Source organism: Oryza sativa, chromosome 5 (genome assembly GCF_034140825.1).
Source record: "Oryza sativa Japonica Group chromosome 5, ASM3414082v1".
NCBI lineage: Eukaryota > Viridiplantae > Streptophyta > Magnoliopsida > Poales > Poaceae > Oryza > Oryza sativa.
Genome location: NC_089039.1, coordinates 27,039,874 through 27,064,304, shown reverse-complemented (window position 1 = coordinate 27,064,304; position 24,431 = coordinate 27,039,874). Strand labels below are relative to the sequence as shown.

Here is a 24,431-nt window from a genome sequence, read left to right as displayed (position 1 = left end):
CCATCCTAAAACTACGAATCTGGACATGAGGCATGTCCATATTCATATTTCTAAGATGGGTAGGTTGCTACATTTCTTAATGGAGTGAGTATATCTTATAATTACCGCTCAACGCGCTAAGCACTTGAAAGAAAAAGAGTAGAAGTAGCAAGATGTACGATGAAGCGTGCGTAAATGTAGAGAAAATGCTAGTCAATCTGAACAACCCAATCATCGCCTCCTTGCACGATAATCTCATCCTAACATCGTGGCCGTCCTTCTCTTGTTTTATTAAAAGTTTTTTTTTTACGATTACACGATAGATACATGGTATGTGGGTTCTAAACTTTTATTATCCTCACACGTTAGTACATGTAATAATAGCGTTATTATGGTAAAGGATGTGAACACGTCCACTACACACGCTGACTTAACCTGCCACGGTTTCACCGATCGTCATCTTCTCCTCCCTTCTCCTGCGTTCCGCCGCCGGCGGCGGCGGCGGAGGCGGGGACTTGCCGGCGGAGGTAGTCCTCCTTCCCGAGGCACGAGTCCGGGACGACGACGCCGACGCTCTTCCCGAACGCGTGGTGGCAGTAGGCGGACGCGTTCTGCCCGCCGGCCATGGTGATGTTCACGTTCTCCAGCGACAGCTTGCTGCACGGCGCCGCCTCGCTGCACGCGAACGTCACCGCCCGCTCCGACGCCGACGTGCCGGTGATGTCCGTGTAGCTGATCTCCCCCACCGTCACCGCGCTTCCGTTCTGCACACCATCCAATCCACCCCAAAAAACTCAATGTTCAGAGATGTTAGGCAAAATGTTCAGAGATGTTGATCTTCTACTATGTGCTGATCAGATCAGATGCTGATCATGAGCTCACTGTACCTTTGATCCGCAGGGAATTTCGTTGCTCGAGGAGTTCTGCTGATCGATGACGATCGGGTTCTTGACGTTCTTCATAAGGATGTCACCGAACTTCATTTTCCGGGCGGTGCCGCAGCCGCCCTGAAGAACAACAGCAGAAGTTAGCTAGCTAGGCAGTTTTGAGTTCAGAGTTCAGTGTAATCTTGGGTGTTTCTGACGAAGATTCATGTGAGAAGTGGGCGTTGGGTTTACGGTTAACCTGGAAGGTCTTGACGCGTACGCCGTTTTCAGTGTTGGAAATGAACAGGGTGTCCATCTTGATCTTTTCTACCCTGTGGTAACTTCGGTTCTCGCCTAATCCTCCAATACTGACAAGCACAAACTGTTAATTAGCTCTGTTACGAACTGCTACTATAAATGGATGTGGTCATGTGGAGTGTGTTTGGGTGGAGTCATTGTCTGAATTTAGTTCAAAATCTGATGCAAATTCCACTGAAAAGATGGAGAAAAAAATGCTAACCTGATACCATGGCCAGGTCCACATGAGATGGCTCTTAGACGAACATCCGTAGAATTGCCCACAATCGAGACACAATCATGACCTTAAAAAGGCAAAAAGAAGGGGAAGAAAATGTTCTTTGTGAGCCTTTTTACTGTCCTGCAAAACATATCTGATCAACTAATTTCAAACGAGACATCTGTTTCAGCAACAGACATCATTCAGAAATTCAGAGCAAAGCTCCATTTCTTCAGAAGAAAAAAAAATGTGTAGTACCTGTGGAGATCGAGTCGTCCATGATGTGAACATTGCGCGAGCTGACGACGTGAACTCCGGTGGTGTCCGGGCTGTCCTCCGGCGAGGTTATCCTCAGGTAGTTGGCCTTGACGTGCGAGCACCGGGTGAACGTCAGGTGGCTCTCCTGGCTGTTCTGCAGCGTGATCCCCATCACGCTGATACCCTGACAATCCTCGAAGTGCAGCGCCTGCAAATTAACACCGCGAAAATGCAATCCATGCATGAATTCTCCATCTTTTTGGTCCAAATCCTCTCGAGCTAGCCAAGATCTCTGATCAAATTAAAGCGAAAATCTCACCTTTGGAGCAGCCTGGGTAGTGCAATTCTGCAGAGACAAGATTGTTCAGAACTTCAGAATAATTCAGATATTTCTGTGTTGCAATTGGCAACATCATGGTCATGGAGGAGACCATTGGTTACCTCGGTCGCGTTGTGCTTTGCCTTGCACGACCGGGCCCACCACCGGTGGCCACGGCCGTCGATGACGCCCCCGCCGCTCAGCGTCAGGTCGCTGACGCCGACGAAGTGGAGCCATTCGCCGCCGCCGCCGCCGCCCTCCGGCCACTCGTCGGGGCTCTCCGGCGCGACGATGTTGCCGGAGATCTGAGGAACCGGACGCGATTAACGAAGTGGATAAGGCACAAGAAATGGAAGAGGCGGAGATAGTGTGTGGTGGTGTGTGCGTACGAAGAGCTTGATCTCCTCCCTGCAAGGTCCGGCGAGGGTGACCGGCCAGACGAGGTAGGACTTGGCGGCGGGGACGTGGAGGAAGGTGTGGTCGCCGGTGGCGCAGGCGGCGCTCCAGGCGTCCACCAAGGCCTGGACGAGGCGGCAGAAAGAGTGAAGACGCCATTGTGAGCTGAGCTAGTGAAGCTGGAGTGGCTAGCTGCTGCTCACCTGCGTGTCGTTGGCGACGCCGTCGCCGACGGCGCCGAAGTCGTCGAGCGAGAGGAGAGTGCGGGGCTCGGCGGCCTCCGGCAGGAGGAGCAGGAGCGCGGCGGCGACCACCACCACGCCGGCGAGCGGCGGCGGCGCCATCCTTGAACTAGGTGGCATCCAAGATCAGCAGCTTCGACTTTCTGACAACAAGTGTCCAAGTCCACGAGATATTATTTTGACGAAAATCTGATCCACGATTTATTTTTTTTCTTTTCTTGGGAGAATCTTGGATCCACAATTCCACATCACCACGTGGACATCGAGAAAACACGTGGGCCGTGGGCCGTGGGCCACCGACACCTTCGTTACGTGGGGCCAATATAATTGGGCCATCGGCCCATCACTGCTAGTAGCAGAAACTCCGGTAAAATTATGTTTTTTTGTATCCATTTTAACTTCACATAATGCCCTCTAAAAAATTCTTGACACAAACGTCGTATACAGCTTACAACTCTCTGTACTCATACACTCTCCCAAATACGGCAACAGTTTCTACACCTACGTGTACGGTATTTATACTTCAGCTTTTTTCCGGTGATCGTTGCCAGGATCGGGCATTGCCGGCGGCGATCAAGAACCGACTCTGGCCGCCGGCGTGGCGTCGCCGAGCATCCTGTGGGGCGCCTTGGCGAGGCAGGACGCCGGCACGACGGCGCCGGCCGCCTTCCCGGACGCCCTGTGGCAGAACGCCGACGCCGCGCCGCCGCCCACCATGGTCAGGTTGACGTTCCTCAGCTCCAGATCCCGGCACGGCACGGCGTCGCTGCACGCCAGCTTGATCGCCTGCTCCGTCGCCGACGTGCCCCGGATGCCCGCGAACTCGATCTTGCGCACCTCCACCGCCTGCGTCTGCATCCACAGAGACGAAAAATTCCCAAGTTTCAGAGATGATGAACTAGTGCTCTGAACAATGGCAAAAGTTCAGAGTTTCAGAGATGATACGATGCTTTGCAGGTGAAAATGCAGATTATTACCTGGTTTGCACAGGGTGTTGGTTGGTCACAGTAGTACTGATCGATGATGATTGGATTGGAGACGTTCTTCATCACGATGCCCTCGAACCTCAGGTTGTGAGCATACCCCATCCCTCCCTGATCAAGCACAAAGTTGCATTTTGTCATATAATTACTCCTTTTTCTGAATAGATTGTTCTTGTCAGAACCAAGAACTGCAAGTGTTTTTTCCCCTCATCAGATTGTTCTTGTGAGAATTCAGAAGTGTGATGTCCTGCAACTAACCTGCCAACTCTTGATCCGTACACCGTTGGTTGTGTTTGTCAGCAAGCAGGTGTCCACCCTCACGTTCTCTATTCTGTCAGTGGTCCGGTTCTTGCCTAAGCTTCCGATACTGTCAATCAAACAAGTGCCACGTGTCAGTGACATTGGCAGTTCCAGTAACAGAATCCTCTTTAGAAACAGAAAAATCTATTGTTATACTGATCAGAGATCATGGGCAAAGACTGGCATGGAATCCTGGAAAGTACTGCAACCTGATGCCATGTCCAGGCCCACATGATATGTCCTTCACTCGGACGTCAGAGCAATTGCCAACCATTGACACGCAATCATCTCCTGAAGAAAGTGATTAAACAGCAGATTAATTAACCAATCATCCAAATATCAGCGGTAATCACTGCCTGCTTCAAACTTCAAAGGAAGCCCAAGATTCTGACCAAGAGCAGCAATGTATGACCTGATCTCTTATCAATCAACTACATTAATTTAACAACTTTCAAGTATTCCTTTTCCAGGTCAATTATTCGATTTTGGGCGCCGACTTGGCGGATTTGATCTTATCTTGAATAACAAAATGCGAAAAATGGAATCAGATAGCTGAATTAGTTTGACCAGAAGTAGGAGAGACACTGACACACTGTCTCAGAAAGTCAGCATCTGAAACTGAAGATTAGTCCAAGCTTGCAAGCAAGTACATTCCGAATTTTGTCATGGCATTGGCATGCACAGCACACTGACCTGTGGAGATGAGGTTGTCCATGATCTGGGCATGGGTGGTGTCGTTGAGGTGGATCCCGTCGGTGTTCGGGCTGCTCTCCGGCGCCACGACGCGGAGGAAGCTTGCCTTGACGTCCGTGCACCGGGTGAACATCAGGTGGAACTGCGGCCCGTTCTGCATCGTGATCCCCTGCACGCTCACCCGCCTGCACTCCTCGAACTGCAGCGCCTGCAATTCAATGCAATGCAATCGCAGAGAGAAGAATCAGTCACGGTCGCCGCCGGCGACCGTACTCCGGCGGCCGGAATGGAGGAGCGTTCGCTCTCGCTCACCTTGGGAGCAGACACCGTGCTGCAAGGCTGCAAGAACGCAAGAAGAGCAAACGTTCAGATGATGCTTTGATGGTTAACAATGGCGAATTGGTTGTTGTTGTTACCTTGGTCTTCTTGCGCTTGCAGGAGCGCGCCCACCACTCGGCGCCCATGCCGTCGATGGTGCCGCCGCCGGAGACGGACAGGTCGTCGACGCGGAAGACGTAGAGCCACTTCGTCGGGTCGCGCCCCGCCCACTCGTCGGGGCTCGCCGGCGCCGCGATCGTCCCGGAAATCTGTCACAAACACAATGCAGCTCGCGTCATCGAATCGAACAGACGAACGCCGCCGCCGCCGCCGGCGCGCGGCGCGACACGGGGCAAGCACGTACGTACCATGAGCTTGAGCTTCTTCTTGCAGGGCCCGGCGAGCCGCACCGGCCAGATCTGGTACGTCTTCCCGGCCGGCACGGCGAGGACGGCCGGCTCCGTCGAGGCGCAGGCGGCGTTCCAGGCGTCCAAGAAGGCCTAGACACGAAAAGACAGAGTGCACCGTCGTGCCAGAGTTCTCGCCGACCAAAAAAAAAAATTGCACCGAGCTCGAACACCTCACCTGCGTGTCGTTGGTAATGCCGTCGCCGACGGCGCCGAAGTCGTCGAGGGTGAGGAGCACGCGCGCCTCGCCGGCGCCGGAGAAGAAGAGAACACCAGCTGCAACAGCCATGGCCGCAACAACCAGCCGCATCACGGACACACGAAGAATCGCCATTGCTTCCTGCACCAAAGAACCGAACAAGGAGACGACACGACACGATTGAAGGAGAAGAAGAAGAGGAAGATTAGAGGAAGCAGGGCAACAAAATAGCAGGACACCTAGCAGCTGCTACTAATAGCAGCGCATGTGCTGCCTTGTACTAACTAGGTTGCTTTTGCGGTTGAATCATCCATCCATGGCGATGGATAGCGAGATTTAAGCATGCAAAGCGAGGGGGGGGGGGAATTTTGCATGGCCGTCTGTGGATTGGGCAATTGCACATTTGCACACCCTGATTGCGACTTTTGCTGATTGATTTGGTGACTAAAAGATTCCAACTTTTGTGCTTGTGTACGTACTTTGTGTAGGTTGGTAAGTAACTGAATGTGATGGCTAATAAATCAGCTGCATAAGTCATTTCCTTTGTGCTATTTATTAGAGATTTTTTTCAAGGTAATTAAATAGACATAAAGGTAGTAAGAATTTCTCCAAATGGGGGAAGGAATCAGGGCCATTTGGTGGCAACTGGCAAGGTTGCATGCATGACATGAGGCATGTAGTAATAATTTATGCACTGTTATGGTAAAATGTTAATATTATTTTTTTTTGCATTTCAAACGGTAGCAGAGCAAGAGTTGCATTCCATATTTCCATGCCTGCTATGCTGCTTAGCTGTTTAGAGCTCTTGCGTCAAGGAACTGAAAGCGCTGGAAGCTGAAAGACCGATCGGCTCTTCTTCAGTTTCACCTCTTATTTCACTTTTTCTTTTCTGAAGTTTATAAAACAATGATGAAAGCATTTACCTGTTATGACCTGACCTAACCAAACAGCTAGTTACAGCGTGAATTTACTGTAATTTTGTTCTGTTGTTTGTCAACTGTCTGTACCTTTTGTTCTATTATCTATCAATCAGTTTGTTGCTTTAAATCCTAACTACCAAACTTTGCCCTCTCCAGAATCCCATTCTGATTTGTCCTTGCTAAGCATTATTCCACTACTAATGCACCGATTAGACACCTGCCCTTTTCCTCCCTCTGAATCAAGTAGCCACTTTTCTAGCTCTCGTTTTCTCAGGGACACTTTTCTAGCTCTTGAAAAGCATCAAATGATAAAAACATCCACATGAGAACATTATCCTGCTTCTGGCACCTTAAATGAGTGGCTCAAGCGAATCTAAGCACTCAGTTGCTTTTGTCAGATAATCTAGGTGTAGGTGACGTCTTGCATAATTTCTAATCGGAGTATTTGAGATGCATTTGTCTGATTCTAGTTTTGATCCACTGAACTCAGTTAAAAATGTTATTAGTGAGCTGAAGCCTTCGTTTACAATATGAGAAGCAGAAGCATCAGGTAAAGAAAATTCAGTACGTACTTGCTACTGTACGGTTTTGCATTTACAGACATAAACCAAACACACGCTCAAAAGTCCACCTTCAACTACCAAACAGTGCAGTACTGTTCTATGTGCTAAGAACACAGAATTATTTGGCCGGCATCCATCTTCATGCTGTCAAAATGCATCCATCTTCATGCTGTCAGGACTGAGAGTAACTCTGTTACTAGGAACAGAATCATTTCTGCATTGAAAACACTAGCTGATAAAGAGCCGCATAGATATCCAGGGTTGGCATTGCTAAATGCTCTCCTCTTTTGCGAATTATTTGGCCGGCAAGTTTGAACACGATCTGTCCTTGTGCAAATGGCAAATTCTGAACAAAAACGTTCAGCTTTCTGACTCCTGAATCTTCAAAGGAAGCAGCTCACCATCATCGCAGGTGCCGTGCTTCAGAAGGGTGCTGGAGGATGATTAATGCCACGCGTAACAGGAAAGAAAGAAAGAAGAAAAAGACGAAGAAATGCCATTCATTATTAATCCAAATTACAGAAAAGGCCAAACAAGTTTCAGAGAATTCAGAAAACAAAAAAGTTGATTCACACCAGCTGAGGAGCAACTTGGGTAGCTTCAGGTTTCAGCTCTCCTTCGTCAGAAAGAAAAAATGAGTTTCAGTTTCAAGCAGCACAGGCATAACGCCTGCCAAATTCTGCACTAGCACATGAGGTTCCAAAAAAAAAAAACTATACAAAAAGTGGAGGAAAAGGATATTGCAGAGCAATTTTTTTCCCAGATAACACAACATTTAGCACGTCGTTGCATATGAAAAAGAAAATCTGATATCGTCCGAATAGATTAATTACAAGAAATAAGATTATCAAGCTCTGCAGATGATACTCCACGGACACATTCACTGTTCACATGAAAAATACTTAATAGTTCATAGTTGCTTGCACGTCATAGTTTTCTAGTGCTAATCACCTACTTGACATGAAACAATTTACAAGATAAGCAAAGAAACTATATGAAAAAATAAAAAGGCTACGAAATGGACTAATGGATTGGAGCATGATCCGATCAGATGGGGAATTGCATGTATGTACAGATGATGAGACGATGAGTCGCTCTAGCTCTCGACGGATCACGACGACGAGTGGCGCCTAGCCTTGGCCTTGCCGCCGGCGACGGCGGCGGCGGCGCCGCCGCCGCTCCTCCCGCCCTTGCCGCTGCCGCCGAAGAACCTGCAGAAGCCGCACACGGCGACGCGCGGCGACGGCGGGTCGAGCGCCGGCTGGACGCGCCCCGCCGCCCTGTACCCGCCGTGCCCGGCCGACCGGCTGCGCTCCACCCTCGCCGCCGCGCCGCCGCCGCCGCCGTCCGCCGGCTTGATCTCCCCGGACAGGTGCCTGTCGTCCCACACGAGCCCCGACGAGCCCGACCGCCGGAACGTCTCGCTCGACCGCTGCAGCCCCGCCATGGATCGATCGATCGATCACAAAAATTCCCGAAATTCACAGGATCAGAGACCCAGAAGATCCGCTATATACGAAGAAAACACGGGGGGTGGTTCACCGAGAACCGAAAGATCGAATTCTTATTGGGGAGGGGAAGATAGTGGATGAAACCGATCGATGATGAAACCGAAAGGGACGGCGACGTGTGATGACGATGAGCGTAAAAATAAAAATAATTCAAAAAAATATAAACTAAAAAGGAAAAATAATGGCCGCCACCGGTCACTTGGCTCCGGAGATAATCTACTCTGATCCGGCGATCGATCAGCTCAACTGTTCCGAGGCGAAAAAGGAGAGAAAATAATGGATTTTTTTTTCTCATCGGCAACGCTGGTTGGCGGGTGGGCAAATGGATATAAACGGTGGCGGCTTGGTCCAAGAACGTGGACCTACTCCACCGCAGGTAGTTCATTCATATTTGACCAGAAGAACAGGCATGGATGATTTGATCAAGCTCTAATCCGTTTTGGGTTAGGTTAACCACGAGGTTAATTCTTTTTTTTAGTTTTATAGAAAAATGCCCGTGCATTGCAACGGGTGAAGACTATTTTAATCTTATTATTGTTTTACGGTTTAGCTAAGGTGAAATTCACCGTGGGAATTCGCTTGTATATTCTTTTTATAAAATCATGAGCCGCAATTAGGGGTCTGATTGTCTCAAATTAGCATGCAAGTTTTTTTAAAGAGATTTCTTATACAACTCCTTTTGTATTTCTAAAACGAACAAAATTAAAAACCGGCTCAAATACAGATTTATATTTCTAAAAACGATTGAATTTAAAAATCGATTCAAACATGGATGACATACTAAAAGCTGACGTTTTTATAATAGTAGAGATTCTGACCTTGTGTGTGTGGGAAGAATTATTCTAGCACTAGTCCACTGTAGTGTGCAGTGGAGATTGGGAAAAACGGATGTGATTCGAGCGGACGAGCACCATCCAGTGTTTGCACACTTGCACCGTTGGTGAACCTGGAGCTGCATTTTGCAGCTTTCATGATGGATTCGTTCGGCCTAAACAATGATTGGACGTGGATATAGGGGGTGTTTGGGAAGTAGGGACTAAATTTAGTTCCTCTCACAAAAATATAAGTCCCTATGATAGGGACTTATGTTTTTGTGAGATAGACTACACTTTAGTCCCTACAACCAAACACCACCCTAGGTGGCGTCTAAGCTTTCATGAGTAGTACGGCACGGCTCCGATCTGGCATCCTCCGTAACTTGGACGCGAGATGTATTGTCTCGATCGATTTTGCTTTCCAATTCGATCATTACCGGGTGGCGATGTCAAAGAACAGGGGCAACACTGGCCCATGTGATGCTTGAAGTGTGAACCTTGGAACTGATAGCTTCTGCCGGCTTCCATTCCAAGGTGGGACATTCAGTTTCGTTCACGGAAAAGCTCCAAATACATTTCCATGCCATGGCACCACCACTGAAACGAATCCGTCATCTGTCGAAACTGCAGGTCGACAGCATGTTGTCGTCACTGGACAAAGACCCCATTGAATACCATGGTTCAAGTACAGTGGATAATTGCAGATATACTGATCATAACAGAAGTCTCCATGCATTGTATACACAAAATACTCCCTCCGTCCCATAATATAAAAGATTTTAAGTTTTTACTTGCAACGTTTGACCACTCGTCTTATTTAATTTTTTTTAAAATTATTATTTATTTTATTTGTGACTTATTTTATTATCTACCGTACTTTAAGTATAACTTTTCGTTTTTTATATTTGCAAAACAAATTTGAATAAAACGAATGGTCAAACATTGCAATCAAAAACTTAAAATCTCTTATATTGTGGGACGGAGGGAGTACTTCCTATCCAGTCAATGTCGCCCACTTGACACTTTGGCAGCAAGTGTGCCTGAGCATTTCAGCTTTTGGATTGGTAATAGTACATGATCTGTTCCAACAGCAAAGCAAAAACAAGCTTCGTCTTTGCCTGCACGGGAAATGCATTGCATCTTAATTAGCAATAGCTCAAAGAAAGCAACCACCCCAGCACAAACTACAAGCTCATGGAATAAGCCCTCGGAAGGGAAAGGGATTTGGCGCAAATTAAGCAGCAGCGCGAGGAACAGCAGTACAAAGCCAAGGGAGGCCGCAGTAACTTTTACAACAGCACTGGTGCTGAGGAGTTGAGGTATGTACAAAGCCACTGTACACACCTTCATACACCGGAAAAATGGGGATTGCAGATAGCAAGGGGTGGAACCGCAGCTCACGATATTCACCATGTCAAGTGAACAAGATTGAAATCAGGAAGCCTTTCTCCGGCCGGTGCCGCTAGGACTTCTGGGGCTCATTTGCTTATCCTGTGCCATCAGAGAACTGGTGCCACTAGTCCCATGATACATCAAGCGACGAGGAGAATCATTTCTCATGCTCTGGTTCTCTGCCTCAAGTTGTTTAGCCTCCTCCATTAGCATAGATAACTGTTCACAGAACCAAGTAGCCATTAGTGGCAACTCCCTTTAAGAGCAGTGTAATAAGATGCAGGCTCCACTCACCCGAAGTTCATTTTCCTTCAGACGATCCTGAAGTACAGTTATAGCAGGGCTCAAACTAGAATAGCAGAATGCAAGATAAGTTAGCAGAGGGCTGCACATAAATAAACATATCAGCCAATTAACAGACAGAGATTGTGCTACTAACCAATATTCCATTAATTTGCAGAGAGATGAGTTGTATGTAGATGCATGGTGAATAGATGTAAGTGGGTGGATCTTCCCATCACTGCAAAAGAACCATACAAGATGTGCATTTTACCACATAATAAACACGTAGTACTATATAAGGCAAAGTAAGTAACTTTAGTTACCGAATATTTTGATGCATGGCTTGATTATATGCTGATTTTTCCTCTTCGAAAACGACATGTTGCATATCACAGTAAGAAGTTAATGTGGTGTCCAGCTTTAGCAGATGCCTGGTCGGAAATACATAAAGTGGCACCTCCTTTCTTACATATTCTGCACCACTATTGGCAACACATTCTAGTTAGAAGTTAATATATGATTATATTGCACCACACTAGCTAAACTGTTTGGCATGTACAATTTTGATATATAAAAAAAGACAATAATCCAAATACGCCCTTCTGGTGTGATATATCATACACTATTTAGAAAATGCAGAAAACTACAGCTGTTCTTTTATAGTAGAACATGCTTAGAATTTAGACAAGAAGTAAAATAAAGCACAGTCTATTAGATAGCATCTTAGGGATTGCCATGCTTTGCTCAGGAAAAAGAAAAAGGACACTGCCATTTGGCAAACTTAAGAGACCATAGATCAGTCATGCTACAATTGGTTTGTTTCAAAACAGAACATATGTGACGTGGATATAGCTCCATGAGAAAGAAGTGTCACTGGAATTGTGTTTATTAAATGTATGTTTCTAGCTGATAGGGACTTAGAGATCCTATAGAAGCAGGTGTCACAGAAAGTAAGTCAGCCTGATCATTCAACTGACATTTCTACAGCATAAAAAGGATAAATGCATTTTACGGGAATAACAAGTTTTCAACTATAATACCTAATGTCCATGTTTGACCTGTGCAACGCCTCCTGGATGCTTGGGGTCATATCTGATTCATCTAGATCAACAGGGGTCTCAGGTGCATTATTGGGATCGTATGCAACTATAGCATTTTCTTTGGATTGATGTTTTGCTGAGTGATTGGCGTCAAAATGAGGATAGAAATCCACATCAGAAGATTTTGCCCACACCTAGATAATAAGCACAAGCACAGTAAGTTTACCAATATTAATATACTTGCAGGAAGGCACACAGACAAATTGTATTGCATAAATAGACATCTAAACAAAATTATCATCTCCCATTTTAACATACATAGTATAGAAATTTCCATGCTTCACACCTGTCGCATCACAATAAGGAATTATCATTAAATGATACCTAAAAGCTACGTAGATTCAACAAAGCTGTGTAATTTTCAGACAACAATTACAGTAGAGGTAAAATGTGTCTCCAATTGATATGGATCAGTGGACAGGGTTGCCCAAACAATGTAGTGCATGCTATCTGTTAATATCTGATGTACATTGGTTCATGTAAAACCATATCAGGACATGTATAATCCATCAGAAGAATTGGTCATAGTCATAAATGTCAGCAGTCATCCTGTGGATGTTATATATCAGGCTGGTGTATATTCAAGAATGAAAAAGCATCTGCCAGATACTACTGAGCATAACAATCATAACTGTTATGGGGCTTGGCTGATTTATTGGTGTCAATACTTAAGATACAAAACCCATATACAATATCTTTATTACATAATGTTTATCACTTATAAGAGACAGTATCATATCCCAATGTAAAATCAGATGGATATTTTATGACTACAAATATATATCATGAGCTTATTTCAGTTTGTTTTCAAAATGTTCTACATCATGTCATGATGTTCATACCTAAAAAAGAATAGAAATTCTATGTTTTCCATTGACAAGTGATCGCTTTTAGAATTGCCATCAACGAACATAAGTTACACAGAATACCATCGGTGTCAGTTGACCATTAGTTTAACTCCATTAACCCTGTGCAAACAGTCCATTTTACCCCTAGAATATACTCCCTCCATCTCAAGATATAGCTACTTTTGGAATTCAAATTTTGTCTCAAAATATAGGTACTTCTCCACCTACCCCCTCACATTGACCAATCAAAACCATCCCCCATTCAATCTCTCCACCTCATTTCAACCAATCACAATCATCCCCTATTCAATTCCACCTACTTTCTTAATATTCCCGCAAAAACCTGAAGGTAGCAATATTTTGAGATGGATGGAGTCCAAAGGGTAAAATGGACTTTTTGTATGGGGTTCATGGATGTCAACTAACGGTGATGGCAATAGGGAAGGAAATCTCTTGTGCGATGGTATTTCATAGAACTCACGTTCGTCGATGGCAATTCGTAGGATTGATCACTTGTCAATGACAAAACATAGAATTTCTCAAAAAATCAAACTAGGTTGCTATTAATAAATGGCAAAGCCCAAATGGATTTGGATCTTTGCACATTTCCTATTTAGCTAACTGTTTCATCTTTATTCATTCATTAATTAGATGTTTTATTTAATCCAAAAAATGTAACAATGCCACTTAGGTATCCTTGCATACTATGCTATGACAGTGCAACGACTAACATTGCCACATGATCAGGTAGTTGTAGAACATTGCTAGTGTGGTTTAAATGTTGCCCATCAAAAGGGAAGGCATGGGAGGCTTCTAGAAGGACACATATCACTGCTATGTAAGAGAAAAGGTCATTCTTGGTCTATATATATTGCCCAAACAGATGGAACTGTTAAGTTTCATAAACATAATTTCTATAGCGCCACAAAGAGCCAGATCTAAAATCCACTTTTCACTCTTATTGCTTACTTTTTTAGTACAGAAATTGCGGTTGTGGAATCCTATCTTAGAGACCAGCCCTATATTTTCTTAATAAAATTGAAAAGAAATTTCATGACATGAGAGTACAACGAATACAAGAATAAACCTTGCTATTTCTTGAAGATTTAGAATCCCCCGTGTCTTGTTCAATGCCTTCAATCAATGCCGGATGTGAGGTATCATCCAACGAACTCCAAGATGATTCAAGGTTAATGACTGGATCATTAACAGGAACAACAGATTGCTGATTTCCACCAAGTGACTGAAAAGCAATCACTTGGATTTTTCCAACCTGTGGGAACCAAAAAAGAAATCAATTCAGCAGGGCTAATTAAATGTCATGGGTGCCCCAAACTAGAAGTAAACATGATGTGCATATGAAGTACAAGAATCATACCTTTTGAGCATCTTCGCTAAAACAAGAGAATATCAGACCCACAAAACCTGGCTCCATCAACTGAAACATTGCCTGGGTCCGAACATCTGCAGTATATGACTCATGTAAGTCAGATATAACAAGCAAAGTCCAGCCCTCACTGCAAACGGGCAGCATCTCATAAGAGACAAATAAAGCATAAAAGCAGATGCACTAGCGAATTCCCTAGATCTACATTGTCATCGTCAATTTGTCCTGATATGGACCCTCTACTGCCTTCGTACTCAGGGAAGTATAAGTTGGTGCCATAACGGAAAAAATGGAGTAAACCCACATGCCTAAATATAGCATTCCCAAATACAAAAAAAGCATACATTACCACCAACAAAAAGGAAATGGGCTCTAGCATAATTAACATTCGTTTTCCAAACATCAGATAGGATAACGAAAGGTTTCACATCACTTCAAATTCAAAATGGCATTAGTACAATAACACAATTGCAATCAAATTTCAAAACCGTGCAAAGTTCCATATCATCTCACGACATCACAAATACGGAATGCGACAAAGTACTGCACACCAAGGGGGTTATCAGAAGGCGCTCCAGCCTTAGTGAAGCACAGCAAATTGGAGGTAACTTGAACCACCTACCTACATGGGAAGGCAGAACGGTGATATGCGGGTGCGAGTGGTACCATCCAATCACCCTCGTTTTCTCGCCGATGGTGGCCGACAAGCTGTGCGAACAGAGTTAAGTCCAACTCCAACTCCCGAAACCCCAACATTAGGCTTCTCAACACAAAACCAAACACACAAAATCACAGAAATGGAGGGGAAAAAGGATATCTCGGCCTGCGCCGTCGCCGCCGCGAGCAGCTCGGGGTTGACCTCCACCCTGTCCTTCTTCCGCTCGCACCTCATCTGCGGCGACGCCCCCCATATCAGAGCAGTCACCCCGCCCCTGCTCGAATGCTGCGAAGCAGGCAAAAAACCACCATGATCTCAACACCAGCAAGCGCCACGCATTCGCGCTGGAGGAGGAGCAGGAGAACGGGGAGAGAGGAGAAGCAGGTGACCTTGATGTCGCCGAAGAGGAGGCCCATGACCTCCTCCGTCTCGGTGGTGAGGGCGTGGGAGAGGCAGGTGAGCCACACCTCCTCCCCGATCCTGACCTCCGTCAGCGACATCTCCTCCGCCCGCCGGCCTCCTGCCGCCGCCGCCGCCGCCGATCCGGTGGGGTTTCGGGCCGCGGCGGAGGAGGGGTTGGGTTTGGTTTGGTTTGCCTCTTCGATTTGGCTTGTAGCGCTGCGCCTCTTTGAAGCTCGGTTTTTTTTTTTCCTTTTCTTTTTCTTTCTCGTGCGAAATGGGCTCTCTCGCTCGCCTCTCGGTCGGATGACGGCTGCGCCGCTGGCTCCCTGGCCTTCTGTTACGTGTTTCGCTGCAAAGTGGGGCCCTGGTCTGATGTAGCCGGCAGATACTGCAGGTGGGGCCTACCTCAAAGTAGATTTTGCTACGGCTTGTTTGGTAACTCGACGTAAAGGGATTAGGAGTTTACACAAGGGAATTAATGATGAGATTAAGATGGGAATTTGATTTTTAATCCCAATATCTTGTTTGACAGGGGAGATGGAAATTGATAGGGAGTTTAGTTGGAGATTAGGTCATTAATAAAAACATATGTCTGATATTTGCTTAGACAAAATAAAGGAGGAATTCCCTCCTAATTACCTGCCCCTACCCAGTTATTGAAAATGAGGTAGTTCCTTTCTCAATTCCCCATCCCTATCCCACCAAAATTTTCATGTCTCCCAACCAAATAAAACACTTAATAGCCCATCCCTCTAAACTCCCAATCCCTCCTTAAAAACTCACTCCAACCAAACGGGCCGCTATAGTCGTGACACTTCGATTTGGCACGTCAGCAGCAATCCCGCTTATTAGGCCCCACCCCTATGTTGGAGAAGGCTAATCCACGACCAGTTCCCCACTGTGAGCCTGCCTGTTTAGGTCTTTAGGGGAGTTTAAGATTTTGAGAAACTATTGTTGAAAAACTAACTTGTGGGAATCTGAAGAAGCTAGAAAACCTAGTTTCTCGCTTTTTTTTCTCGCTTCTAGTTCATTTTTCAGATTTTATAACTACAAATTCTCAAAATTTGGGAACCTTGAGAATTTAGGTAAAAAACTGGACTGTTTGAGAGAGCTGTTAGCACCTAAAAATTTTAGGAGAAGCTGCAGGCGCTAAGTTCGTTTGGAGAAGTTCCCGACCTTTCCCTATGCACAAACAACGGAAGTTCAGGCCCAAACTACATGGGCCACACGTCAGCAGCGATCCCGTTACGGCCTAGTACATATGGGCCTCACATGAGCCGCAATCCCGTTACAGCCCAATATATATGGACCGGAATCCCCGTTCCAGGCCCGACTGAGAAGAGCTGCAAGTGTGTTACGGCCCAATTAACCGATGCACCGTTGTGGTCGTGGCAGTGCCAAGCGTGGTGAAGTGCTGGCTTGCTCTCGGCCGTCCATGGTCGATCCAACGGCTGACTAGGGGAATCACCTGATCCCCTTAGGAGGGCCTCATCGTTTGGCTTTTTTTTTTAATAAGCCAAAACGGTTTATTAGAGAATAAAAATAAATTTGTTGGTTAAACTTTTATATATGTTCTCGTTGACTTAAATACCAATGCTGAAAAAAATACATTAAAAATATCTCAAAATCAATGTTACAATGTCAAAATTAAGTTTGAAATTTTAAATTTTAGCTTTCTCTTAAAATTTAAATTTTAAATTTTAGCTTTTTCGTTGGCTTAATAAATAGGGCATCTAGGGCATCCGATGAGAGCCTCTTATGGTCGAGTGTATAAAAATATGAATGATCCAAAGTATTTTTTAAAAAAATTCTGTGATCACGAGTACAAGGGAAGATGATACGGTGAATGTAAACACATCGAAATGATAAACCACAAATGCGGGCTTTAGGCCCAAACTTTTATTATTGTTACGCCATAATAAACAGAACACAGACGAGAAACTCTGACGAAAACAACTGAACATCATCAGTACACATCACCCACACCCGTCAGAAATCCTCCCCTGCGACGACCACCACTTCATACAGCATCGATACAGACTCAAAACGACACAAAAACAAATTCAAACTTGCACCGAATTTGAAGTGAAAACATACATAAATAGACCCAAAGGGAAATCATTCACGGCGTCTAGTGATCCCTCGCCGTCGTCTCCGTGGCGGCGGCGGTGGCAGAGGTGTCCTTGTTGGCGCCGTCGTCGGTGCCGGCCTCGTCTTCGGTCATCCCCAGCGTGCTCATCACCGCGTCCTTGGCGCCGACCACCGTGCTCTTCACCTGCTCACTCGCCTGAAACACAAACAATTCTCCTCAAGATCCACAACAATGGTGTTCGACGAGGAGAAACTAATCAAAGAGCAATTTTACAGTGCTTAAGAAGGTACTACTTTTTCTATTGTAAATTTAATAACTGGTACCGTATTTTTTTATCTCACGGTACCTCTGCTCCCCGCAAAAAAAAAAAAAAAGGAGGTAGAATTGCTTTTAATCCTGTGTGTACCTGTTGGAGGACGCTGCCGGTCTTGTCCTTGCCGGCGATGGCAGAGTCCTTGGTGTACTGCGCCGTCTCGGCGGTCTTCTGCTTGGCGGCGCCAGCGGTCTCGGCGGCCTTCTGCTTGGCCTGCTCGGTCTTCTCGCCGAGGAAGCCGCCGGTCTGGTCCTTGCTCTCGGCGGCTTTGTCCCTCGCCGCCTGCGACGTGCTGGAGGTCTTGTCCTTCGCCGCCTGCGCCGTCTCCGACGCCCTCTCCTTCGCCGCCTGCGCCTTCTCCTTCGTCGCCTCCTTGGTATCCTGCCCCTTGCCGGCGGCGTGCCCCGCCGCCTCCGACGCCCTGTCCTTCGCCTCGCTCGCCTTGTCCTTGCTCGCCCCCATCACCTGCCCCGCCTTCTCCTGCACACCAAGAACAATCAAGTGATCAACAAATTAACTGGAAGCTCGCCGGAGCTGGAGAAGATGGCCGGCCGGTGGTGGCTGACGCTGACCTCGGTGTGGGCCTTGGTCTCGCCGGCGCGGTAGCTAGCCTGGTCCTGGTGGGAAGCCATTGATCCTAAGCTTCAAAAATTAACCTCGAAATTCACGCGCGAATGTTAGAACTCTGATGGATTTTGCTCGATTATCTTGATCGATCAGATTTGCACTGGCTGTGGCGATGGGATTGGAATGGAACAGTATTTATAAGGGTTGGCATCGAGACATCCTCCGGGACACGTAGCATGGCGAGACGCCTACACGATGGCCACGTAGAAAGGACACGCGTTGTGTAAGGTTCCGTACCTTCGCGAAGCCCTCTCATGCGATCCATCCATCCATCCATCGATGCAAGCTAAAAGCCAAACAGGAGAGGACTACTATAGTATACTGTTGCTACTAAACAAGTGTATTTATGAGCGGCTGAGAGCTCAGGCACGTGCCGATCTCTCGACACGTGGGCACAGCGAGTTGAAACTGATCATGATCAGATCGATCAGTGTGTCGATACAGGCGATCGAAACGTCGATCGATCGGTGGCTGTTTGGCGAGTACAAGTTGGATGCGGCTTTAGTTTTTACACTTGGTGATCGATCGGGTGTCGTTGCCATGTGCGGCGCCTGATGTCGCCGATCAACGTGTTCAGGTCTGATTGTAAATGGTGTTGTTGTTAATTTGGATGCCTGATGTGTTCTGCTACCTTTCGCTTTTGAGTGTACTTCTGCCACAAAAGTTTGGAGTGTGTAGTAACCACTTTGGCGGCAAAGGGAGTAAACAATGTTAAGGGGACACATGTTAGGAAGGTCTCGCACTCAAATGAGTAGGCACAGAAGCTTCGGGAGATGCATGGCATTGTTAACGATTGTTATCATTACATGGGTGGCAGATGTTTGCGGTTTAATTACGAGTATCTGCTCATCTTTTCGAGATCGAGAGAAAAAGAGAAAGACAAGGTCAATCATGGGGAATGGATGCCATGGGCTCACCATGGGCCAGTAATTCGGCCTGACGCTGTGACGAAGTGGGCTTCTCAAACCAAAATTACTGGGCCAAATTCAGCCTGGCCCTGACCTCAAACCATGGGCTGGGCCTTGCCGATTAACTCAAGTCGATCACCACAGATCAACAAAGGATGAGTGGTGTGTCACCGTACGATGACACATTGAGCGGCCATTATTGATCGCACACAAGCATCCTTTGGTCATAGTGGCAATCCTGACCTGCACTGCACTGCACACACCGGCTAGGCTACATCGATCGTCGCCGTCGCAGCGTAGCACGCACTAACCCATGCAGATGCAGGATGGGCACGCACTGTGCCATCCATCGTGCTAGGGCTAGGCGTAGGTTATGGAGGCCCTTTCGTGCTGCTAGCCTCGGTGCAGCATCGACCATACGTACATATTGTGGCATCGGTACACGCGCGTATCTCACCTGACACGTCCAACTTCGGGGCTCATGGGTAAGCCCCATAGGTCGGTCAGTCGGTGCGCCGTAGTGCTCCCTCCTCCCTAAATATAAGGGATTTTGGTTAGATATGATAAATCCTAATACGATAAATCTAGATATGAAATATATCACATCAAACCAAAATCTCTTATATTTAGGGACATAGGGAATACTTACTTTGCACGAGTGCGATTAAAACTAGGGTGAATAGTTAATATGGTCCTTGAAGTTTCGTTTTGAGCTCAGTTTAGTTCTTGAGATTTCAAATCGTCCAAACAAGTCCTCTAAATTAATCATTTGGGTTAATATAGTCCTTAGACCAAAAAAAATGCCACGTGAGCATGCCAAGTCATCCTCAATGAAATGACTATTCTACCATTATATACCATATAGAAAAGAAAGAAAAGACAAACAGGAAAAATAAACAGGCCAGCCCATGCCCAATATTATTGCGGAGGGTGGCCGACAAAAGAATTTATACGATCAGTGCTTGGTTGTAGCAATCATAAGTGACAATTGTAAAACGATCATACACGCGTGAAAACATTTGTTTTCTTTTTTTATTCTTTTCTATATGGTATATAAGGGTAGAATGGTCATTTCATTCATATCGCTGCATGTGAGGATGACTTGATATGCTCACATGGCACTTTTTGTGAGTCCAAGAACTACATTAACCCAAATGTTTAATTTAGAGGACTTGTTTCGATGATTTGAAATTTCAAGTACTAAACTGAACCCGAAACAAAACTTCAGGGACCATATTAGCTATTCACCCTTAAAACTATAAATTCCTTACCACTGCACTATTAAGTGCATCTGATATTCTGATAAGTGACGTAACTACAACCTACACAAAGTTAGAGGATTGTATTTTCTGGCTGGCTACCTTACGTACGTTGCACTTGTAGTCGGTAGTCCCCTTCCATTTGGGTCGACGACTAGCACCATAGCATCGATTCTAGGTACTGCTATACAGATACAACGTAGGAGTACTGCTATACAGATACAATGCATGCAACTATATATGTTTTACGTTGGCCTGCCATGTGTAAGTGCAACTGCAACCAACAGGACCAGCTCCACTATAGAAAGCACTATGTAGACGAAGACACTTATATTATAGATGATGAAAATATAATGGTGGCGAAAATTTCAGGCCGTTTTTTATTTTATCTATATAAAAAAGTAACTTTTACAATTTCTATCACAGACGTATGGCAGTCATCATTAAATAGTTAAATTGACAAAATAAAAAATCCTTGACCGACTGACTATCATTTCTATAGAGATGATATTGATACAAACTGTTTTCATACATATATGAACTGCGTCCATCTTTGAACCTCTCATAATATATAACAGAGGGAATATGATATTAAATAAATACACATTTTAATATATCTGAAGGGAAAGTATTCTAAACCCTCAAGGGATGTCCTCTCGTCTTTTGCATATCACCTAAATAGTTATTAAAAAAATAAAAGCTTGGCGAGATACACTAAAATGTGATATGTCATTTCACAAATATGTGAGTTTAAATGGCTTCTTACAAGTTGTAACAAAAAAAATAACTATAAATATACACGTACAGGTAAGAGTTTAATTTGTCTTTTTTTGTTACAACTCGTAGAACATATTTAAACTTGTATATTTGTGGAGTGACATATCACACACACACACACACACACACACACACACACACACACACACACACACACACACACACACACACACACACACACACACACACACACACACACACACACACACACACACACACACACACACAAATATATATATATATATATATATATATATATATATCTAAGTTACTATTTTTTTACAACTATTTTCATGACATGCAAGAGACAAGGGGTAATCACCTTGAAAGTTAGAATCCTCTTTTCATGGTGAATTCGAATGAAAATAATTTAGTGATGTACTATGTGAAAGGGCATGTAGCCTAGTGGTTGCAGTGACCTAAGTAACACCACATGGTCCTAAGTTCAAATCTTCATAAGAGCGAATTTCAGATAGAGTTATTTGAGGGCTAAGTTCCTAATTTAAAAAGGCTGCATATATCCGGTTGGATGTAGAGGCCAAGTAAAAAAAATACCCTTCTCTAAAAAAATAATTTTCTTTTAGCTAAAACAGTACTCTACAATCTACATTCTAAAACGTTGAATTTGTGGAAAACTGCCTAACTATTATCAGCAAATTTCCATACAACTGATCAGCGATCAGCGATGACCTGCAGCAAAACAGGGTATAGTGGACTTACACTCGCCACCAGCAGCGTTCACCACCGAAAGCCTGGTTGTACTCGTACTTGCCATGATCCAAAGACCTTAGAAGAATGCTGATACCTGATAGCTACCCAATGCTAGCTATCAGATTCCCCCATATATAGCGCTCCCACTAGAATGTGCATTGTGCAAACGACAGTACACTACACTACACCTTACAAGACAGCAACAAGCACGAACTTAAACTGCCCCTTAATTAATTGCAGCTAATTAATCACCAGTTCTCTGAAAGAAGTTAGCTCAAGATTAATCCTGTCAGTATTACTCTTTACTCTTTTCGTCCTAGGTTAGTGAAAAAGTTGAGCACTTGCATAAGCAATAAGTGGCTAAGTGACTTCTTCTTCTGGTAGTAGTTTCTGAAGATCGAGTCGATCTGGTATCTTTCTGCAGGTAAATCATGCAAATGCATGTATGATAGTTGACCCTGCATTTGGGCCGGCTAGGTAGCGCATACATGTGGATTGTGGAGTTGTGGACTTCGCTATCATCGCTATCTCGTAGAGCAAAATCATTGTTGGTATGCACCATTGCACCATTGACAAAAGGCTGCTGCTGTTCACTTGTCCTTTCCAGCTGTAGATCATGCAAATTCATCGGATGGCCATCGGTAGTATATAAGCAAGGGCAATGGCACTGCAGCTCCTCAACCAACAGTGCAGTCACACTCTCGCACACTATCTGCATAAGAAGGGGATAAGCTACCTGATTCATGCCATCAGTTTCAGTTGCATCCAGCATGAGCAAGCTCAAGTTCTTGGTCACTGTCGTCCTCGTGATCCTGCTACTGTTCGATTCATCGTCTTCAGGCATGTTGTTTATCATGTTCTTGTTCTTTTGTGTGTTGGTCTGTCGGGCTGTGTAATACTGATCAGTGATTTTTTTTCTTTTTTGCTTGGTCCGTAACTGATTAATGGACAGTTTTAATTTATCTGTCGTCTAAATGCAGGGCAAGCTGAGACAGCATATACCAATTATGAAGTGACTTCTAAAGTGAAAGAGGTATGTACTTAATTATCCATCAATCTTTGTAGTGACCATCAGAGAGATGTTAGGGTAATATATATTTCAGATCTATCTTGGTGCTTTTCACGATTCCGGTCTTAATCAATAACTCCGTATGCTAGCTGACTTTAATTTTTGAAGGACCCAACATGATTCATGACAGCTGACTTAGTATTAACGAGAAGAAAACTGTATAACTTGCCCTGTTGTGCATGCTAAATGTGCAGAGGCGTGTTAGCTGATAAAAAAAATGACTCTGAAACTATCTAATGTTCGCTGATAAATACATGTGCTGGCTGCTGTTGGACACAATAATCATCAGAACTGTGCTATGATCAGTGATGTTTTCTTTACAGAAACTACAGTTTTCAGTCAAGTATGTATGTACTAATTAAGTTTCATATGTCCTTACCACCTCAGAGAATTCAGAAACATAGCAGGAGGGTTCTGACAGATGTTCAGGACTATGACTATGGAGGACCCAACCCTAGACATGAACCACGTAAGAAGCCTGGAAATGGACACTAATCGCCTCTTCTCCACACTGAAACCTTGACAAAGATAAGTCAGATACTCAGATGATCCCAAATGCTACAATCACCAGACCACTATCTTACTGTAATGTACTAGAATTAAGCAGAACTGTTAGGTACTATTGTGTCGTTAATTACCTTGTAATATGTTGGTCAGGTGCATGGAGTTCAGGTCATTTTAGACAGTACCTGCGTGTATTCAGGTGTGTGCTTATATAACTAGCAACTGGTAAAATACAACTACTGAGGACATTTTGTAAGTTGAGACTTCAGATATGTGAGCTATCTTGTTTGCAAATCTTCGGTTGTGTTTTGAATAAAACGAGCATTTTGGCTCCGTATAAAGTTTGAATGTTCAGAGTACTCGTCAAGTTGAGAGCGTTGCTCGTAAAATTCAGTTAAGCTGTATGTATTACCCTCCACAGCCAGCGAAGATGTAAGAATATCAGTAGCAAAAAATCTGAAACACATCTTCTCTCTTAACAAATGTGCCCTTCTTATATCTGATAAAAAAACAAGATAATATTTCACGTGTAACAGACATCCTTAGCTGCTGAATTCAGAACCGAGCAGTCATACTCATCTGCAGTAGTTCAGCAGCAGCAGATCCTCTCGTCCTCTTCTGAAACACAAAACAGACAAGCTTCTCTCGTTACTCCACCCTACACCATCCATTTATTTCTTCATTCACCTCGTCATTAGGAAGCCATGCAATCCTAACTAGTTTAGACCAATTCATACATCCAAAGAAAACGCTCCAATATATATAATATATTCAGGAAGCATCTTAGTACTTGCGACAAACTCTGAAGACTGTTAG

The 24,431-nt window shown here is 44.9% G+C and overlaps 6 protein-coding genes across 6 annotated transcripts; 1 reads left to right on the top strand and 5 right to left on the bottom strand.

The window, feature by feature from the left end:
• Nucleotides 1-234: 234 nt before the first annotated feature.
• On the bottom strand, nt 235-2,722 carry LOC4339484 (probable polygalacturonase At1g80170). Its single transcript, XM_015784936.2, has 9 exons — nt 2,539-2,722; nt 2,329-2,460; nt 2,062-2,244; nt 1,940-1,966; nt 1,621-1,828; nt 1,366-1,447; nt 1,105-1,213; nt 867-986; nt 235-743 (listed from the first exon to the last, which is right to left on the bottom strand). Exons 1-9 carry the CDS (start codon nt 2,695-2,697, stop codon nt 426-428), a joined length of 1,338 nt encoding a protein of 445 aa, XP_015640422.1. The 5' UTR covers nt 2,698-2,722; the 3' UTR covers nt 235-425.
• A 208-nt stretch (nt 2,723-2,930) lies between these two features.
• LOC4339483 (probable polygalacturonase At1g80170) lies at nt 2,931-5,785 on the bottom strand. Its single transcript, XM_015784937.3, has 9 exons — nt 5,457-5,785; nt 5,240-5,371; nt 4,970-5,140; nt 4,866-4,892; nt 4,554-4,761; nt 4,070-4,151; nt 3,819-3,927; nt 3,555-3,671; nt 2,931-3,429 (listed from the first exon to the last, which is right to left on the bottom strand). The coding sequence occupies exons 1-9, from the start codon at nt 5,610-5,612 to the stop codon at nt 3,151-3,153; spliced, it is 1,281 nt and encodes a 426-aa protein (XP_015640423.1). The 5' UTR covers nt 5,613-5,785; the 3' UTR covers nt 2,931-3,150.
• Nucleotides 5,786-7,844: 2,059 nt separating this feature from the next.
• On the bottom strand, nt 7,845-8,770 carry LOC4339482 (uncharacterized protein At1g15400). Its single transcript, XM_015782535.3, has one exon. It carries the CDS (start codon nt 8,405-8,407, stop codon nt 8,072-8,074), a length of 336 nt encoding a protein of 111 aa, XP_015638021.1. The 5' UTR covers nt 8,408-8,770; the 3' UTR covers nt 7,845-8,071.
• Nucleotides 8,771-10,302: 1,532 nt separating this feature from the next.
• Nucleotides 10,303-15,590, bottom strand: LOC4339481 (uncharacterized). Its single transcript, XM_015785044.2, has 10 exons — nt 15,343-15,590; nt 15,113-15,238; nt 14,918-15,005; nt 14,287-14,372; nt 13,996-14,181; nt 12,001-12,194; nt 11,284-11,442; nt 11,118-11,198; nt 10,973-11,027; nt 10,303-10,897 (listed from the first exon to the last, which is right to left on the bottom strand). Exons 1-10 carry the CDS (start codon nt 15,451-15,453, stop codon nt 10,721-10,723), a joined length of 1,263 nt encoding a protein of 420 aa, XP_015640530.1. The 5' UTR covers nt 15,454-15,590; the 3' UTR covers nt 10,303-10,720.
• Nucleotides 15,591-17,199: 1,609 nt separating this feature from the next.
• LEA19 (late embryogenesis abundant protein 19-like) lies at nt 17,200-18,495 on the bottom strand. The gene is made up of 3 exons (NM_001402621.1): nt 18,333-18,495; nt 17,854-18,240; nt 17,200-17,642 (listed from the first exon to the last, which is right to left on the bottom strand). Exons 1-3 carry the CDS (start codon nt 18,390-18,392, stop codon nt 17,487-17,489), a joined length of 603 nt encoding a protein of 200 aa, NP_001389550.1. The 5' UTR covers nt 18,393-18,495; the 3' UTR covers nt 17,200-17,486.
• Nucleotides 18,496-22,695: 4,200 nt separating this feature from the next.
• On the top strand, nt 22,696-23,976 carry LOC9268161 (uncharacterized). The gene is made up of 3 exons (XM_015783397.3): nt 22,696-22,882; nt 23,023-23,075; nt 23,499-23,976. Exons 1-3 carry the CDS (start codon nt 22,786-22,788, stop codon nt 23,604-23,606), a joined length of 258 nt encoding a protein of 85 aa, XP_015638883.1. The 5' UTR covers nt 22,696-22,785; the 3' UTR covers nt 23,607-23,976.
• Nucleotides 23,977-24,431: the final 455 nt, after the last annotated feature.

What these genes read in the sequence shown, in the direction of transcription:
- LOC4339484 (XM_015784936.2), bottom strand. Translation starts at nt 2,697, where the DNA reads ATGCCACCTAGTTCAAGGATGGCGCCGCCGCCGCTCGCCGGCGTGGTG. An exon ending in GGGAGGAGATCAAGCTCTTC is followed by an intron (nt 2,245 to 2,328) that starts GTACGCACACAC and finishes CCGGTTCCTCAG; the next exon opens with ATCTCCGGCAACATCGTCGC. An exon ending in CAAAGCACAACGCGACCGAG is followed by an intron (nt 1,967 to 2,061) that starts GTAACCAATGGT and finishes TTGTCTCTGCAG; the next exon opens with AATTGCACTACCCAGGCTGC.
- LOC4339483 (XM_015784937.3), bottom strand. Translation starts at nt 5,612, where the DNA reads ATGGCGATTCTTCGTGTGTCCGTGATGCGGCTGGTTGTTGCGGCCATG. An exon ending in GGGCCTGGACATGGCATCAG is followed by an intron (nt 3,928 to 4,069) that starts GTTGCAGTACTT and finishes TTTGATTGACAG; the next exon opens with TATCGGAAGCTTAGGCAAGA. An exon ending in TACGGATCAAGAGTTGGCAG is followed by an intron (nt 3,672 to 3,818) that starts GTTAGTTGCAGG and finishes GTGCTTGATCAG; the next exon opens with GGAGGGATGGGGTATGCTCA.
- LOC4339482 (XM_015782535.3), bottom strand. Translation starts at nt 8,407, where the DNA reads ATGGCGGGGCTGCAGCGGTCGAGCGAGACGTTCCGGCGGTCGGGCTCG.
- LOC4339481 (XM_015785044.2), bottom strand. Translation starts at nt 15,453, where the DNA reads ATGTCGCTGACGGAGGTCAGGATCGGGGAGGAGGTGTGGCTCACCTGC. An exon ending in TTAGCGAAGATGCTCAAAAG is followed by an intron (nt 14,182 to 14,286) that starts GTATGATTCTTG and finishes TGGTTCCCACAG; the next exon opens with GTTGGAAAAATCCAAGTGAT. An exon ending in TGAAGGAAAATGAACTTCGG is followed by an intron (nt 10,898 to 10,972) that starts GTGAGTGGAGCC and finishes TTCTGTGAACAG; the next exon opens with TTATCTATGCTAATGGAGGA.
- LEA19 (NM_001402621.1), bottom strand. Translation starts at nt 18,392, where the DNA reads ATGGCTTCCCACCAGGACCAGGCTAGCTACCGCGCCGGCGAGACCAAG. An exon ending in AGACCAAGGCCCACACCGAG is followed by an intron (nt 18,241 to 18,332) that starts GTCAGCGTCAGC and finishes CTTGGTGTGCAG; the next exon opens with GAGAAGGCGGGGCAGGTGAT. An exon ending in CCGGCAGCGTCCTCCAACAG is followed by an intron (nt 17,643 to 17,853) that starts GTACACACAGGA and finishes TTTGTGTTTCAG; the next exon opens with GCGAGTGAGCAGGTGAAGAG.
- LOC9268161 (XM_015783397.3), top strand. Translation starts at nt 22,786, where the DNA reads ATGCCATCAGTTTCAGTTGCATCCAGCATGAGCAAGCTCAAGTTCTTG. An exon ending in GTTCGATTCATCGTCTTCAG is followed by an intron (nt 22,883 to 23,022) that starts GCATGTTGTTTA and finishes GTCTAAATGCAG; the next exon opens with GGCAAGCTGAGACAGCATAT. An exon ending in TGACTTCTAAAGTGAAAGAG is followed by an intron (nt 23,076 to 23,498) that starts GTATGTACTTAA and finishes TTACCACCTCAG; the next exon opens with AGAATTCAGAAACATAGCAG.